This window comes from Mandrillus leucophaeus, unplaced genomic scaffold (assembly GCF_000951045.1).
Source record: "Mandrillus leucophaeus isolate KB7577 unplaced genomic scaffold, Mleu.le_1.0 Scaffold257, whole genome shotgun sequence".
Taxonomy (NCBI): Eukaryota; Metazoa; Chordata; class Mammalia; order Primates; family Cercopithecidae; genus Mandrillus; species Mandrillus leucophaeus.
Genome location: NW_012102665.1, coordinates 262,890 through 282,088, shown reverse-complemented (window position 1 = coordinate 282,088; position 19,199 = coordinate 262,890). Strand labels below are relative to the sequence as shown.

Genomic DNA, 19,199 nt, shown 5'->3' with positions numbered 1-19,199 from the left:
GACAATTTATCTCCTTCCTAAAGTTCACTATGATACCGGGCTTTTTCATGACTATCCACCATGTGCTTAAAAAACACCCTGTATTAAGAACAACATAAATACTTGTTCTACAACCCAGGCAATATGGAAAGGGTGTCAAGAAGTAATAGGTTAATTCAGGAGGGGGTTTTGGAAACTCCTTAATGTAAAATACAAATGGCCTTAAAATGAATAGAGGTAGTGCTCCTAAGAGACCGACAGGTACTGTGTACCCATGTGGCCTCATGATCACTGGTTATTAAAGGGAAAAACTTGTTTTTTGGGGTGACTTAAGATATCTACTAAATACTCTGGGAGGATCATCATCAGTTTAAAGGAATGTTAAAAGGTGAGGAAACTAGTCGCTAAGAGAAATGGAAAGGCAAGCCACACACTGGGTAAAAACATCCATGACAATTGTATCTGACAAAGGACTTTTATGTGGCTTATAAAGGACTCCTACAAATGAATAATAAAAAGACAACCCAATTAAAAATAGGCAAAATAGGATATTTCACAAAATAAGATGTATAAATGGCCAGTAAGCATATGAAAGGTATGCTCAATCTCTTCAATCACCAGAGAAACGTAAATTAAAATCACAGGATACCACTACACATCTAGGAGAATAGCTGAAATTGAAGACTGATAATACCAAATATTGATGGCGATTCAGAGTAACTGGGCCTCCTGCTGGTTGCTGGTAGGGGTATAAAATGATACAACTGCTATTGAGAACTGCTTTTTTTTTTTTTTTTGAGACAGAGTCTTGTTCTGTTGCCCAGGCTGGAGTGCAGTGGCACGATCCGATCTTGGTTCACTGCAACCTCTGCCTCCCAGGTTCAAGCGATTCTCCTGCCTCAACCTCCCAAGTAGCTGGGACTACAGGCATGCACCACCACAACCAGCTAATTTTTGTATTGTAGAGACGGGGTTTCACCATGTTGATCAGGCTGGTCTGGAACCCTAGACCTCAAGTGATCCAACTGCCTTGGCTTCCCAAAGTGCTGGGATTACAGGCGTGAGCCACCATGCCCAGCCGATAACTGTCAGTTTCTAATAAAATGAAACATGCACCTACTCTATGACCTAGTGTTTGTACTCTGTGGTATGTACCGAAGAGAAATGAAAAAATATGTCCACAAAATAGGCTTGCAGATTCACAGGTTTATTAACAATAGTCCCAAACTGGAAACAATCCAGATACCAACAAGAGAACGAATAAACACATTTGTACAATATACTACTACTCATTAATAAATTACGACTCATTACTGATAGGTGCAACACGGATGAATTTCAAAACGTCATGTTGAGAGAAACAAGGCAGACACAAGAAAGTATGTATGACTCAGTATCTATGAAGTTCAAGGCTAGGTACAACTACCGTATGGTGATGGGAAATCAGCACAGTGGCTGCCTCGGGGGTAGTGACTGGAGAGAGGCATGAGTGAACTTTCTAGAGTAATGAAAATGTTTTACAATATCTTAATTTGGGTGATGGTAACATGAGTGTTTACATTTGTCAGGATTTATCAAACTGCCTAGTTGAGATCTGGGTAATTTTATTGAATATAGACTATAACAATGAAAAAAAAACCTGAGAAAGTTATTGATATTCTCGAGTGATGGGTGCATAGGTGGTGCCTTTTAAACTTGTAAACACATGCTACATATGTGATAGACTTTTTTTTTGGAGACAGTGTTTCACTTTTGTTGCAACGGCGTGAGCTCACTGCAACCTCCGCCTCCAGGGTTCAAGCCATTCTCCTGTCTCAGCCTCCCAAGTAGCTGGGATTACAGGTGCCTGCCACCACCCTTGGCTAATTTTTGTATTTTTAGTAGAGACAGGGTTTCACCATATTGGTCAGGCTGGTCTTGAACTTCTGACCTCAGGTGATCTGTCTGCCTCGGCCTCCCAAAGTGCTGGGATTACAGGCATAAGCCACCTCACCTGGCCTGTAATATACTTTTTAAAAAAAAGGTGAGAAAAAAACATGGCTACCTAAAAGCTTCGTATCTAGTACTAGTCAGATATGTGGATATGGAATCCAATTTTTAAGAAATGCAATTAAAAGCTCATCAACAGAATAAATCAACGTGCTTTATATATTTGTTCACTTCTCTGAGTAACTAACGGACCTAGTAAAACTGAATCCCCATACGAGCAGACTGCATTCATCTTTAGGTTAAAAATTTTAGGCTGGGCAGAGTGTCTCATGCCTATAATCCCAGGACTTTGGAAGGCCAGGGTGGGAGGATCACTTGAGCCCAAGTTTGAAACCAGCCATGATTGTGCCACTGCACTCCACCCTAGATGACAGAGTAAGACCCCGTCTCAGAAAAAAAAAAAAAAAAAATTTATATATATATATTTTTTGGAGATGGAGGCTCACTCTGTCGTCCAGGCTGGAGTGCAGTGGCATGATCTCGGCTCACTGTAACCTCCACCTTCCAAGTTCAAGCAGTTCTCCTGCCTCACCTCCCAAGTAGCTAGGACTACAGGCAGGCACCATCACGCCTGCTAAGTTTTGTATTTTTAGTAGAGAAAGGGTTTCACCATGTTGACCTATTTTGTGAGGATGCCATCCATGTACAGAAAAACTATTATTTGCAATTATTATATAGGATTTAACCACTGGGAAAACCCAACCATTTTTTTTTAGTTTTGCTATTTTTATGCTAATAATTTGTTTAAAGCCATTTTGATTAATGGACTTGTTTAAATTTAATTTGCCTCAGTTTCTTCTATGAATTCTGCTTTTACCGACTGGAAATACTTTGGGTGACTATTTCTGTGGAGGCTTAAAAGAAAACTCCATTTTAGGTACAAAGACGACTCCCAAGAAGCCACTTGAAGAATGATGAATTACAAGATATTTTAACCACTAAACTCACATAAGCTTTTCCATTACTATCTAACAATTTTGCCCTAAATATTTAAAAATAATTTTTACAAATGGTGAAAATGCTTCCTTTAAACTTAAAAAGAGGACTATTTCATTGAGTTTTACAGAGTCAATTTCTTCTACACAAAAATTTGGGTTTTTATGTTTTAAGGTATCAGAGACAATAATTTTTCTTTTTGGAAATGTATTTAGGTCTGCACTCAATTTCTAGAATAACTGTCTAATTGTTAAGTCCCATTCAAATGAGCTTCATGGGGTCTTTGACATGCTTCCAGTTAAGAAGTTTGTAGCACGTCTGATACAGGCAATCCTGTTTTACTGTGCTTTGCTTTATTGTGCTTTGTATATATTGGCGCTTTTTACAAATCGAAGGTTTGTAGCAACCCTGCTTCAAGCGTCTATTGGTGCTCTTTTTCCAACAGTATGTGCTCACTTTGTTACCATTTTTTAGCAATATTTTTAAACTTATGTACATATTTTTAGATATAATGCTATTGCACGCTTAATAGACTATAGTGCAAACAAAACTTTTATATACACTGGGAAACCAAAAAATTCCTCTCGACTCGCTTTGTTGTGGTATTTGCTTTACTGTGATGGTCTGGAACCTAACGTATATCTGAGGTATGCCTGTACTTAAAAATTCACTTGTGAGACTTCTCATTATTAAATAGATTTGAACTTGAAAGGCTAATTCTTCAAAGGCTGTTTCTTTTCCCAGGATGAATATTTCTGCAATTTTGCTAGCTGCCCAAGTAAAGTTAAGTAAAAAACAGTTAGCACACATTTCACTCTTATTTTTTCTATAAAAATATAACTCTTTATTAAATAACATGCACAAATATCAACTAGTCATTAAACAGATATTTAGAACAAATTGTAAAGAAATACAAATCCTTAGGTACAATTTAGTATCTTGTTCATGATATTTGAAGAGTTTAAAAAGAATCACTGATTAAACTGACCATCCTTTATTTTTCTTTCTGAATTCAAAACCTTTTCAGGCATATACTCCATTCCAAATTTTTTTCTAGCATTTCAGAGCTTCAGAATATCTTTAATACCAAAAGCCCTTAACTACTTATTTGATTATACATTTCCAATGAGAAGGCATTAACTTTTCTTTTAAGCTATCATTAGCTTTGAGTCTCTTTACAAAGGAAATTTGTAGAAGCATAATCATGGCAGAGAGGCTCCAGCTTTTTGAGGTACCATTGAAGAAAGTGAGAACTGTGGTTAAGACTAAAAAGCTGGGATGACTAAAATTCACCAGATTCCTTCTTGCTCGCTTTTATCTTCTAAAAGGTTGTTCTGTTTGGTCCAGCAGTGCTATTTCCCAGCCCTCTGGTTGAACCATCAGAACAAAATGCCCTAATAAACTTACCCCTCTCTGATTTTCTGTAACTTCAAAGTTCAATGATCTGGTTTTTGATTTTTATGATTTGCCACAGTATCCCATCAAATTTCCTTTTTTAGGCAAAAGTATAAACAAACTTTGCAGTAAGTTTTCATATTAAAAAGTATTGCTTTTATAAATTAGCTTTTAATGTTCCCAGGCTTAATAAACTTAACTTCAACAGAACCAGTGCTTTGAAATCTACCCTGCCTTTCTGGCCCAATTTATGCAATAAAAAAGGCCAAAATCTCTCACCTAAATTTCTAAATAAAACTACATCCAACCTTTATAATAAAGTCCTTGCACTGTGTATTTTTTTTTTTACATGTGCTGCATTATTGCGCATGCCAAGTACAGTAAGAATTAAAATATAAATTGACGTAAAAATTCAAAAATTCCTAAGCTTAATATGTACCTTTGCACTCAAAAACATTTACATTCTCTCCCATTAGCTGGAATTTCCAACTTCCACTAGATCACTTCATTCCTCACATATTTGCTTCACTTTTCTCTATTGGAACAGAAAACATTCAGTATTATAATTCAAGAAAGTACTGTGGAAAATTTTGCAAATTTTACCTCATATACTTATGATATTGTACACTAACCTAATTTCCTTTCAAAAATGTCTAACAAGTTCAGCAGCAGATTTCAGACCTGAAATATTCCTGAATATTTAATTTACATCATGTTATAGGAGAAACTGGATTTTTTTCTAAGTATATTGCTAATTTATTATAAAACAGCATACCAAGTTTTATTTCAATTATAAAATTTTGCAAATTATGTTTTGCATCTTGATACAAGGAAAAAAATACAACATATTAACCTGTTTTTCATAAACATTTCAGAGACTGACTGGAATATTCCTGTATTTCTTTTACTTATTTTGACTACCAAATATCTTCTTTTGATTTGCATACTTGGTTTTTATTTTAAAAGTGCAAAGGCTATTAAGCTTAAAACATTAAGCAATGTAAAAAAGTTTTACAATGATTTAACATGACCAATAAAATTTATTAAACATATTTACATATATTCACAGACTCTTTCATAGTTGAATATTAAAATAGACATTTACAATTTCAGAATTTTCATTCAAAGGCATTTATTTTTTTCCTGGGGAAATAGGCTCTACTGTGAGATGAAAAAAGAGCTAAGTTTCTTTGTATGACTAAGTCTAAATAATATGTCCAACACAGTAAGTCACAGGTCTACTAGAGGAGACTAGTATGAAACGCCTTACACTATTGCAGGCATCAATTATGGAGAGTTAAATTATAGGAAGCATGCAATACAACTAAGCCACATCTTTGCAGTTATGGTGATGAAAACAAGCTAACTGAAACACATGCATGCCGTATTTAAAAGTTTTCTACCTGTACACACTACTACTACACTCCATACAAACCACAACTTTGGTCCAATAAAACATGAGACAAAACAGTTTTACAGGTATTTCTTTGTACATGTTTTGACTACCAATCCCTTTGTATACAGTTTGACCATTAATTACAAGATTTACATCTGCACAATATGTATAAAATAAGTTATTAAAAAGGAAGACAATATTAAAACTTTCAAAAAGAAAACTGTACAATTAATTTACAGATAATAAACTGAAGAAATTTTGTGCCAAGTTTTTCTCCCACATTAGAAATTATTTGGTAGGAACTGAACCTTTTAGTTTATTGATATTTTTTTTAAATAAAACCTGAAAGAGATTTGAATACTAGTGGTTATTACCCAGAGTGCTAACAACTTCCAGCGCTGTTAGCAGATTCTCAACTTTTTAAATATCTACCAGTCTGCCAACATGCTCTAATGCAATAGTTACCTTTCCCAATATAAATAATAGTTTTCTATTAGAAACTGTGTTTGGATCTAAGATCCAAAATAATTCTCATTTTTTATAAAATGACAGTGTTTACTACATAACCAACTATAATCGAACTTTACTAACAATTGTAAAGGCATGAGTATTTTTGTCAAAAGGCAGTATTCCACAGTATAATGCCTGAGCATCACCAGTTTAGGACAAGACCATGAGGAAGTACTGACTGCTATATAGGAGTCAATTCAAAGTCGTCGTTAACATCAACAAGGGGAACATAAAACTCCTGGATTTCATAAATGCTGATAGATTTATAGGTGGCAGGATCAAGTTCCTGGAGTTTGAGCTGCCATTCTAATCTCTGGACAGCATTTAAAGCCGCAGCTTCATGTTGTTGCCTCATTAAAAGACAGGTCTATTTAAAAGAAGAGAAGAGTTATTTGATTATTCTGTTAACTTTGCTTTGTTTAAAAATTAATCTCATCCAGTTTCTTTAGGGACTAAGATGGACACATCAGGAGCATAAAAAGCATTTGAATTACAAGTCCATTTCTTTCTTTTTTTTTTGAGACGGAGTCTCGCTGTCTCCCAGGCTGGAGTGCAGTGGTGAGCTCTTGGGCTCACTGCAACCTCCGTCTCCTGGGTTCCAGCGATTCTCCTGCTTCAGCCTCTCAAGTAGGTGAGACTATAGGCATGTGCCACTATTCCCAGCTCACTTTTGTTTTTGTTAAAGATGGGGTTTCACCACGTTGGCCAGGCTGGTTTTGAACTCCTGACCTCAGGTGATCTGCCCACGTGGGCCTTCCAAAGTTCTGGGATTACAAGTGGGAACCGCCACACCCAGGCTACAAGTCCATTTCTGTTTCATCCTGTTTGTACACACATACCAACTATTTGTGGGTCTGCAACTTCATTTTCATCTTATACAGCAGGGGTCCCCAACCCCCGAGCCATGAACTGGTACCAATCCATGGCCTGTTAGGAACTGGGCCACACCGCAGGAGGTGAGTAGCAGCAAGCAAGCATTACCACCCGAGCCCAGCCTCCTGTCAGATCAGCAGTGGCATCAGATTCTCATAGGAGCTCAAACCCTACTGATAACTGCACATGCGAGGGTTCTAGGTTGCATGCTCCTTATGAGAATCTAATGCCTGATGATCTGAGGTGTAAGTTGCATCCCCAAACAATCCTCCCAGCCCAACCCATGGAAAAATTGTCTTCCACCAAACTGGTTCCTGTTGCTAAAAAGGTTGGGACTGCTGTTACAGATTTTAATTTGAAAATATTATTTCAAATTATGAGATTTCAAGTTATCAAAAGAAACATGAAAATCTAGGGGGAAAAGACTTCTGAAATGATTCAAAATCTCAAATAAAATAATTTATAGATTTGAAAATTATATTCCTTTTCTTACCATTCTCCTATTCTTTAATATGTTCAAACTAGAACTAGACAGGTACACTGGATAATAAGCATGAAGACCCACACTAGAAACTGAATCTTCTGTGGTAATTTCCTCTTTCATACTACAGCTAGTCCTTAAAATGGACTTGTGGTCTTTATCTTTCCAATTGTGACCCAGTGTGAGGATTCATGACTAACCAGTATATTTCCTCTCCTAATTATTTCTCCCTAATACAGCTGTAGAGCTTTTTTTTTTTTTAAGAAGGGGGAAACATTCATTCAAACTGACTTCTAAACATACATACCTTTAATTTGTCAAATTTATCATCCACATCTTGCAACCAAGACATGAATTGTCTTGCATTAAAGCGATCCCTCACAGAAGTTTTACTGTCATCAGACTAAAAGAGAAAAGTTGAATATTATAAAATACAATAAACCACTTTAAAATCTATATGCCATTATAGTATTTTTATGGGATATGCCCCTTTCTTAGTAATGATGAAAATATATTTTGAAAAATATATAAATTGAATACTGTTGAAGTTTGGTAAAGCTTTTTATTTCCACATTGTGTAGACAGACTGGTTATTAGAATTCTTGGGATGGTAGGTTTAATTATTAACTAAAACAGATTCCTATTGCTCTAAGTCAAAGATGTTTCACAAAAAGGCATGTTACATTAAGTACTGTGCCTGTGACATTATTACTGTATGATCAATTACAGATTTAATTTTAATGTTACAGTTTACTATCTGTAGGGACAAAAAGTATCCAGTTGGGAGAGAGCTGCCTTTGAGGCCAAAATTTCTTCCAGGACCAATATCTGGGGTGCTCATGAAGAAATTCTTTATCAACACTTAAGAATACCAGTTTTGGAATTAACACACTAAATTCAAATTTCAGCTCTGTATCTTATTATGTCATCTTGAACTAATTATACAGTTTGATTCTTCTACTCTGTAAAATGCAGTAACGGTCCCTCTCTTCAGCTTGTTTTGAGAAGTGTCTACAAAGCCTTCATCATAATGCTAAGGTACACAGGAAGCACTCAATGCGGCACTCACTCCCTCTGTTACTACCACTACCAGTGCTGTCAGTCACTTCCAGGCAGCAGGTAGCCCCACACTCACAATTTTTTTTTTTTTCTTTTGAGACAGAGTCTTGCTCTGTACCCAGGCTGGAGTGCAATGGCATGATCCTGACTCCACCTCCCAGGTTCAGGCGATTCTCCTGCCTCAGCCTCCCAGGTAGCTGGGATTACAGGCATCTGCCACCACACCTGGCTAATTTTTGTATTTTTAGTAGAGACGTGGTTTCGCCGTATTGGCCAGGCTGGTCTCGAACTCCTGACCTTCTGATCTGCCCACCTCGGCCTCCCAAAGTGCTGGGATTACAGGTGTAAGCCACTGTGCCTGGCCACTACTCACATTTTTAGTCGTTATAATTTCTTCCTTGGTCTCCAAGTTAGATGTTTTGACTATTTAAAATGTATATTGTTGGCTCTTTTAAATATTACAAGTTTGTTTATTTTTCTTTACCACATTTCAGGTGCTCAAACAAGTTTATTTTGAAAAGGAAGAAACGATAAGAGAGTAGACTAATGGATGATCCAAGCCCCTACCCAAAGAAAAGTAGACTTTTTTCCCTTTAGTTCCTTCCAAGGCTATTCCCATAGGAAATACGCATGCTACCTGAGACCTTCTACTCTAAAGCCAGCTGTAAAAGGGTAGATAACAGTTCCATATTTAAGTAAGTCACCAAAAATGCAGAAATGTTTTTAGCCTAAGTTTCTCTCTGTCAAGAGAATACACCTCACATTTTGGTATCTCATCAAGCTAAATTTCTTACCCCATGTCAGACAGGTAATGCGTGCACGATGCAACAAGGTTTGAGAGAGGCCTGTCTCACACAGTGTGAAAACCCAATCATCAGGCTTATGATCCACAAAAGGATCTCGGCAAGCTTAATTTAATCTAAAGTCAGGTGGTCTGGATCACTAAGAAAATCTGGGGCAGGGTAAAATGAATTACTCAAATTCTCAAAATCCCTTTATAGCTGAAAATTTATACTGTTCTAGGAAAACGCATTTTTTAAAAAATTCTCTTTTTAATCTATATGATACTGGGCATTCCTCAACCCTGCTGTATTTGATTACCAATATGTTTTCATCTATTTTAAATCTTATCAGAAATTCCTTAATGTTTTTGTCTAACAGTTAGTTTACCACCTCAATTTCCAGGTCTGCTATGAATTTGTTTTTATTTTTAACGAATTTAATTAATTACTTTATTTTTAAGAAACAGGGTGTTCCTCTGTCACCCAGCCTGGAATGCAGCGGCGCAATCACACCTCACTGCAGGCTCGAACTCCTTGGCTTAATCCATCCTCCTATCTTAGCCACTGGGGGTAGCTGGGGCTACAGGCATGTGCCACCGTGCCAGGCTTTTAAATTTTTGCGTCTTTTGTCATTTCAATGAGTTTTGGGAGAAAGAAGAAATCAAGAGGTATGTATGTTTACTCAACCATTCTGAGCTAGAAATCTTCAAGAGACTTTTCATTGTAGCTTGATTACAAAGCTCAATTTATATTGCTCTAAAATTCATTTCATTACTCTATGCCTGCTCAAAACTTGAAAAGACCTCAAGATACCACTGTTTAGTCCAGCCTATAAGAACATGGTTAAACTGTTAATTGCAGTTATTAAAAACCATCCATTCTTCCCTTTAAACATCTTTAAATATGAAAGTTATAGAAAGTCCCTCAGTGGCCTCTCCAGTGCCTATTTCTTTAACACACAGTTCTTTCTGAAGAGATTCAATTATTCATGTTAATAGCGTCTTCAGATATCTCTGAACACTTTCATTTGAAATAAAAGTTGATGCCTTAAAGTTTTTTTTCTTTTTCTTTTTTTTTTTTTTGAGACAGGGTCTTACTCTGTTGCCCAGGCTCGACTGCAGTGGTGCAAATCCAGCTCACTGCAGCCTTGACCTCCCAGGCTCAACAGATCCTCCTGCCTCAGCCTCCTTGGTAGCTGGGACTACAGGTGTGCCCCACCACACCCGGTTAATTTTTGTATCTTTTTGTACAGACGGGGTTTCACCATGTTTCCCAGGCTGGTCTTGAACTCCTGAGCTCAACTGATTGCCCACTTTGGCCTCCCAAAGTGCTGGGATTACAGGCACGAGACACCACGCCCATCCGGTGCCTTAAGTTTGAAATCTACCTATCTAGTTCAATCTTGATTTTTTTATAGATGAGAAAAATAAAGCTCAGAAGAGTCTAAAAATATTTTTCTGTGATATACCATACTATCCTTTGTATTACTAGCTTATTTCCTTAACACAGCATTTCCTAGTCTGTTTTCAGGTGATAATCCTTCACTGTTTATTATAAAAATTTTAATCATTAAATTCTTTCTTTTCTGGTTTATGAGCCATAAAAAAATTCTGAAAACTAATATGACTGGTTCTGAGTTCATGTAATTTATATGTAGCAGTAAACTTTATTGAAGGTATTTCTCCAGTCTTTCACCATTCATGTATTCCACCAACTTCAAAGTTAAACCAGAAGATTCGCTGTTTTTAGGACTGTCACAACCTAGAGGTACCATCTAGCTGCACTATTTTTCAGTGTACAATAGCTTTCTAGCTGCCTGAAGGTCAGAACCAAAGGTATAAACACTCACTTTAGAAACAAATTACGTGTACCTATAAGGGCACTATCCTAAACGTACAGGTGTTTTGTGATCATCTGCTTTTATAATAGAAACCTAATGTTTACAGTGCTTTAGAAAATGGAGGACCAGTTGATCTGGAAGTACTCTGGCTTGAAAGAGTTTTTCTTCTTTGACCTTAATGATTGTTGAATTCAAGTTCTTTCCATGGAAACAGATCCTAAAAACAGCCAAGCTGCATTTTTTTCAAAGCATTCCTTCTAAATGTATCAACAAACATTTTACCTGAGAGTCCAATGGTACATTGTATACTTCGGCATCCAGCAAAACAGTACAAGCACTAAATGGCAGTGTTTGATTTGCCAATGTTCTTGCAGCTCTGTAATGAACTCGCAAAACTTCTTGTTCGTTGGATACAATGAGTTTTTCCTAGTTGAATAGAGAATTAAAAAAAATAAATTCTTCAACAGTTTTTTTTTTTAAAGAACAATCTTACTCTCTTGCCTAGGCTGGAGTGCAGTGGTGTGATCACAGTTCACTGCAGCCTTGACCTCCTGGGCTCAAGTGATCCTCCCACCTCAGCCTCCCTAGTAGCTGGGACTACAGGGGTGTGTCATCAAGCCCAGCTAATTAAAAAAAAATAAATATTTTTAGAGATGATGTCTCACTATGTGGCCCAGACTGGTTTCAAAATGCTGGGCTCAAGTGATCCTCCCACCTCAGCCTCTTAAAGTGCTGAGATTACAGGCGTGAGCCACTGTGCCTGGCCTCTTCTCACTCTGTCACCTAGGCTGGTGTGCAGGCATGATCATAGCTCATTGTAATCTTGAAATCCTGGGCTCAAGCAATCTTGCCACCTCAGCCTTCTGAGTAGCTAGTACTATAGGTGTGGACCACCACACTTGGCTAACTATTATTTTAATTTTTTTTGTAGAAATGGGGGTCTCACTATGTTGCCCAGGCTGGTCACCATCTCCCGGGCTCAAGTGATTCTCCTCTCTCAGCCTCCCAAAGTGCTGGGATTACAGGTGTGACCCACATACCTGGCCCGCATATTTTAAGTGATTTTATCTTATTTCAAAAACAATTTGTTAGGCCAGGCATAGTGGCAAGACCACATCTCTACAAACAAACACACACACACATGCACACACAAGCTAAAGAACCCAAATTTCAGAGTAGTCTTTTCTTCACAGTAGGCTTAAGAAATTTGAGAACTCCCAGTGTTTCAAAAGTAGAAATATATTCTCTCTCTCCAAAACTAGCAATTTCTCTATTTTAAAATTATTTTTCAAAGTATGGTGGTATAAAATAGTGGCTTTTAGTGTATTGACCAAGATGTTCCACCATCACCAGAACATTTCCATCACTCCAAAAAGAAACCTTCTACCCATCAGCAGTCACTCCTCATTCCCCGCACCCCTTCCTCTATGCTCCTAGTAACCACCAACCTAACTTTGGTCTCTATGAATTACCTATCTTGAACATTTAATATACATGGAATCATACAATATGCAATATGTGGTCTTTTATGATTGACTTCTTTCATTTGGCATAATGACTTCAAGGTTCATCCATGTTGTAGCATGCATCAATACTTTATCCCATTTTATGGCTAAAAAATATATTCTACTGCATGGATATACCACATTTTATTTACTCATCAGTTGACAGACATTTGGGCTTGAAGGGTGGCAGAAAATGCTACCCCAAAATATGCCTCTTTGGCATAAGGATTATTTTGAGCTAAAGGCAATTTGAACTCAGCAGGCTCAAGAGTGCTCTGACCTCCCCTTTCTACCTGAAAGCCAGAGATAAAACTCCCATGGGAAAGACGGTCTCCTGAAACCAGGAGGAAAGAAACACTCTTATGACTAGTGACAGGGAGTCAAGGCCAAGAGAATTCTGTACAAACAGACCTTGTTAAAATAACTTTCATCTTCCTTTAGCCTTCCAGTGGATTTAGTTACTTTTCCACAGCCGCCTTTCTTTCTTCAACCTAGCATAAAATCACTCAGGTTTTGCCAGTTCTTTGGCTCCCATGTGACATAAATCTTATATGAAATAAATCTGCACATTTTTCTCCTGTTAATCTATGTCAGATGAAGTAAGATAAAAATCACTTAAAACATGCTGGCCAGGCACGATGGCTTCCGCCTGTAATCTCAATGCTTTGGGAGGCTGAGGTGACCTTAAGGCCCAGCTGGAGATCTTAAGATGGTGGAGGTTAACTTTTGCCTCCCCTACAGGCTGTTTACACTTTGAGGCTAATATAGAAAATGCTGCTATAAACGTTCACACTCAAGTTTTTGTCTGGATGCGTGTTTTCATTTCTCTTGGATAAATAAGTAGGAGTGGAACTGCTGGGTCATCTGGTGACTCTGTTCAACTTGTTGAGGAACCATCGAACTGTGCCACAGTAGCTGTGTCATTTCACATTCCTATCAGCAATGGGAGGGTTCTAATTTCTTCACATCCTCGCCAGCACTTGTTACATCTGTCTTTTCGATTACAGCCATTCTACTGGGTGTGAAGTGGTATGCCTTTGTGTTGGCAGCTTTTTTATACTGAATATTTTTATAGAAATAAACATACTGTATGATGACGTCAACTACTTGTAAACCTGCCACACACAATAAAATCCTGCCTGGATGTATTCAGTGGGGCCCAAAACTAATTATGTAATACGCAGAGTCACTCTACCACAAGGTTCATAAAACGATCCAGGCAATCTTCTGCATTTAGCAAACTGAGAATTCCTGGGGTCCAGCTACAGATCCCAACCCATTCTAATCTTGGCTACAGATTGTGCCATCTGGTCCTAACTCCATTCTTTGGCCTAAATATCAATGGGGATAACCCTGGGACCTGTGGCTAGCCAGAACTTCATGGAGAGGTAAAGTGACTCCAGGAGCTCGCCAGTTTCATAACAGATATCATTTTATTGGCCCTGTCTGGAAGGCTGGGCTGGGAGAATACAAAGAATGTGCCTAGTCTTCTCCTCCCCACCATGTTTCCCATTCTCTCCTCAACTCCAAGGAACTTTGGTCTTCTCCTGATGGAGAAAACAGGCCACAATATATCCAAATATGTATTATTGCAGAGTTTTAATGTTTTCATAAATTCACGAAAAAAAGAAGCATGGTCCTAATTAACTTAATTCTTGTATGACAAACGATATTCAAAGAGGTAGGCCTAACACTTTTGATTTATTAAGTACAATTTAAAGTGCAACCTGAAGTAACACATATCCAAAACCTTGACGCAAAAGAAAAACTAGCTAGATGTGTCTTCCTAAAAAGCTGGCTGTAGTACTGTAGAGATTAAGAGCAATAACCAAAAATCCCTCAAAAGCAAACACCATGTGAGAAATACATGTTCTTTTTTTTGAGACGGAGTCCCACTCTGTTGTCCAGGCTGGAATGCAATGGTGCGAAATCGGCTCACTGCAACCTCTGCCTCCCGGGTTCAAGTGATTCTCCTGCCTCCGTCTCCAGAGCAGCTGGGACTACAGGTGCCCGCCACCACATCAGGCTAATTTTTTGTAGTTTTAGTAGAGACGGGGTTTCACTGTGTTAGCCAGGATGATCCCAAAGTGCTGGGATTACAGGCGTGAGCCACGACGCCTGGCAAAAAAATTTTTTTAAAAATTAGCTGGGTGTGGTGGTGCATGCTTGTAGTCCCAGCTATTTGGGAGGCTGAGGCAAAAGGATGGTTTGAGCCTGGAAGGTTGAGGCTGCAGTGAGCCATGATGATCACACCACTGCCAACCTGGGTGACAGTGAGACTGTCTCAAAAAACAGAACAGAACAAAATCCCTGCAGTTATGAGATTTGCTGCTACATGACACCTAACTACAGTTCTGTGTAGAGATACTTGTATGACATAGCTGGCCAGGATCAAGCAATTTGGTAGCTAGTAGTTACTGAGCCACCAGACGGTGAAGTGGTTTGTTCTCACGTTGGTGAGACATTTAAAGTTGCCCTCGAGTATTCTGCAATTCTAAATTGTTTACTGGTCAACTACATGGAAGATGTATCATTCTGTTATGTGTTAAAGTTCTACAAATTGCACAATTCAAATAAGAATTCTTAACTGTAAGGTGGTAAGACCTTCTGTAACCTGGACAGGTACACAGATCAATCTACACCAGGTGACTTCAAACGTCTGATAGTTGAAATAGCTATTGATGTGTGTTAGTTATATTATCTAACTTCTTATTGCTGACAAATTGCTCATTGTCAATGGGTCATGCAGTGTTGTAAATTCTGTATTGTGCTTCTTTTATTTGTTGCTTCTCTTTGTAATCCTATGAATTTTTTTTTATTTAAAAACATTCTGAGAAGAGGTTCCAAATTTCCCAGACTGTTACAGAAGTCCACAGTAGGAAAAAAGTTAAGAACCTGTGCCAAGAAAATCGGTCATGTATGAATCAAAGAAATTATACACAAATTTTGTTTGCATATGAGTATGTATACATTTTTGTGAAGCAGGATCATAGTTTACACCACATTTTCAGACGTCCTCAACCCTCCCCCAAAATTAAGAACATACTATATTTTGTAAATCCAAGTGAAATGACTTATAATTTCTATAAATACTCTGATAAAGGTTTTTCTTCCTGTAATTTCAAGCCAAGACTAACCACCGGAAGGCCGATACTAAGGCAGACCTACGTGGACAAATAAGCATAGCCTTTATAAGTATTTTGCCCTCTTGCCCTGAAATAGCTGGAACCAAGCAACGATTCCAAAACTTGGAAATTCAAATACTCCACTAGGAATCTACTGTTATAATTCTACAAATTCAACAAATAACAAGATGACAGAGACTTACATATTAAAAATGTATTCAACATAAATTATAATATGGGAGCAGCAATCCTAAAATAGGCTTAAAATTTTTCCATCTAATTAAACACAAGATAAAACCAAACCATTTCTCAAAATGGTTCTAAATTTTAAAAAACCACTAATAAAAAATTATTGGCCATTTTAATGTATTGGTAAAAACCAGTTATTTTTAGCGTAAGTACAAATTTAAACATTTCTTACCCTTTCAATACTGTGTTGCAAACGTAGTTTCATCCTTACAACTTCCTGTTGCCGAAAAAGCTCTTTAAGTGGATCTGACAGTGAAGGTGGTGGTGTAATCTAATTAAAAAGACATATATAGTTTAAAATATTAGGTTTTATTTACAATAATGGGCTATTCTTTTAAAATTAAACCCTTTTAGTGCATAAAAAAATCAAATTCCAATGTCCTGTGAATTAAATAATACAGCACTAATTATAGAACTAGTTGTAACTTCTGTTTGAAACACTGAGCACAGTTTAGATGTTTTGATTCTAAGGCCACAACAAATTTCAAACAGCAAATCAGAAGGACTACCAGACACATTTTAGATCATCAGTAAGTGTCAGCTCACAGACAAGGAGGGAAGGAGGGAGGAGTCGCAAAACCAGAAAAGCTGGTAGAAACATGGAGGAAACACTCCTAAAGATTAAAGCCGTTCAGCTGTATCTACATAGTGAGGTCTGTCTGCAGACATAATACAATATCAAACACTAAAGTCCTGAGTGTTACACTTAATTCTTTTATAAAAGTAGATGAAATGGTCTAACGAATTTTTTTTCAAACTTTATCCCACACGACTTTATCTATTCATACTCCAAAAAGCTTTTGGTTAATCTCCAATTTGATATTGTAGTGAACTGTGTTTTCTGGTAGATGCTGGAGATTAAGGAAGCTGATTCAATCTATGCATGTAACTCCACTCTTAAAGTAAGATACACTGGCCAGGCACGGTGGTTCACACCTGTAATCCCAGCACTTTGGGAGGCTGAGGTGGGTGGATCATGAGGTTAGGAGTTCGAGACCAGCCTGATTAAATGGTGAAGTCCTGTCTCTATTAAAAATACAAAATTAGGCAGGTGTGGTGGTGCATGCCTGTAATCCCAGCTTCTCAGGAGGCTGAGACAGGAGAATAGCTTGAACTCAGAAGGCGGAGGTTGCAGTGAGTTGAGATCATGCCACTGCATTCGCATTCTAGCCTGGGTGACAGAGCAAGACTCTGTCTCAAAAAAAAAACAAACAAAAAAAGGGACATCTTGGCTGGGCATGGTGGTTCTCACCTGTAATCCCATCACTTTGGGAGGCTGAAGTAGGACTGCTTGAGACCAGTAGTTTGACACCAGTCTAGGCAACATATTGAGACCCCATCAAAAAAAAAAAAAAAAAATTAAAAGTTAGCTGGGTGTGGTGGCGTCCGCCTGTAGCCTCAGCAACTCAGGAAGCTGAGATGGGACGATAGTTTGAGTCCAGGAGTTTGAGGCTGCAGAAAACTATGATCGTACCACTGCACTCCAGCCTGGGCAACACAGCGAAGCCCTGTCTCGTAAGTTAAAAACAAAACAAAACAAAAGATATCCAAGAGATGGCAAAAACCATCTGTGATCCCTAAATACTCTTTTTCTACCTCTTGGAGAATTTGTATTTTCCCCCCCTTATTCTTGCTTACAATTCCTGCTAGCACATTAGGGCAAAGGAAGGTATCTCAGTATGTTTTGGCAAGTTATAACACTTCTGGTTTAACAGTCAATTCTATATGAAAGTGGGACAACCAGGTATTTTCCACTTCTTGATGTAGTGCCACAGGAATCATATAATACAACACCATGTATGAAAAGCTCGACAAAAATCACACCTGGCTCTACAGACTCTATAATCAGCAGAGACTGAAAATATGTTAAATACAACCACAAAGACTCAATCAGTTGAATCACAATGTGGAAAATTCTACAGGACAAATAACTTACTGGAACTGATCATTTCTCAGGCCTCTAATAGAAGTAATCCATTTGTTGGATTTCTGCATCCTGTGAACTGCTTTAAATTTAGCATGAGTTATAGGTAGTTTGGTGCTGTTTTAGTTCTAGAAAACCACATAGGCCTCTAGTTATTTCAAGGAATGTAGAGGACGGATTATCTACTGTCTGACACTGAGGTGCCAGAGAAAGCTTCCTCAAGAGGGTAATCTTATAGGAAGTGCCGGAGTTAAAGAGTTAGTGAAATGAGTCATGTGGGAAGAAAGGAAAAAGAAGGAGAGAGGTAATTCCCAGAAGACAGGATGTCATGCAAAAACAAACAGAATGGTATCTGCAGACAACTCCAGGTTGGTGCAAAAGTAACTGGGTTTTGCCATTACTCTTGTCATCCTCATTTCACACCATTTTGTCCAACTTGATCTTCTAAGAACTTAAGATCGCAGAAGAGATCAGCAGGGGCAAAGTAATGCAGGCTGCAGTCTACGCTGTAAATGTGCTTTTCTTAAAGTATGTTCCACAGAAGATTGGGCCCACAATTTCTCTTACAATTCTTTACAATCTTACAATTCTGTAAAGATCCACAGAAATGCTTCCAAGAACAAGTTTGGAAAACACGGTATAAACGTACCCACTTAGAAAACTCCCAATACATCAAAGTTTCTGGTAAGTTCTGCAGTGAACCTATTTTTAGATTAATAGTGCTTCCCAAACTTACTTGACCATGAAAGCCTCCCCCATTTGCACAGGAGGTTTTCAAATAACATACTGTGGAAGAGGTATTATGTAGAACATGTTAGAGTTAAGTAATAGAGAACCATGAAAGGTCTGACAGCTTGCTGCTGTGTGTGAACAGACACTATGGGGACGACATTGTAGGCAAGGAATTGAGGAAGCAGATTACTATTGTGTTGGTGTGAGATGGAGGAAGGAGTGAAGGAAATGGGTTGGTTCAAAAAATACTGGTGACTGGCCCAATAAACATAAACAAGAGGGAATACCTCAGAAGGACTTGAGGCTTAGTGTGAGAACTGGAGGGTGGTAAGAGAGGCCACAGGAGGGAACAGGAGAGGAGAAAGAGAAGCAGGTTATTGGGTAAGTTCAGCTCAGTGCTGACTTACTGAGTTTCTGAAGCTTA

The 19,199-nt window shown here is 38.0% G+C and overlaps 1 protein-coding gene across 2 annotated transcripts in view; it reads right to left on the bottom strand.

The window, feature by feature from the left end:
- Positions 1 to 3,724: 3,724 nt before the first annotated feature.
- The window catches only part of ANKRD12 (ankyrin repeat domain 12), a 133,829-nt gene continuing 118,354 nt past the window's right edge, over positions 3,725 to 19,199 (bottom strand). For both annotated transcript variants that reach the window (XM_011983912.1, XM_011983910.1), the window contains exons 9-12: positions 16,292 to 16,390; positions 11,523 to 11,666; positions 7,867 to 7,962; positions 3,725 to 6,572 (exon numbers count right to left, since the gene is read on the bottom strand). In XM_011983912.1, coding sequence (XP_011839302.1) covers positions 6,387 to 6,572; positions 7,867 to 7,962; positions 11,523 to 11,666; positions 16,292 to 16,390 — 525 coding nt within the window. In that variant the 3' untranslated portion in view covers positions 3,725 to 6,386. The remainder of the gene's footprint in view (positions 6,573 to 7,866; positions 7,963 to 11,522; positions 11,667 to 16,291; positions 16,391 to 19,199) is intronic.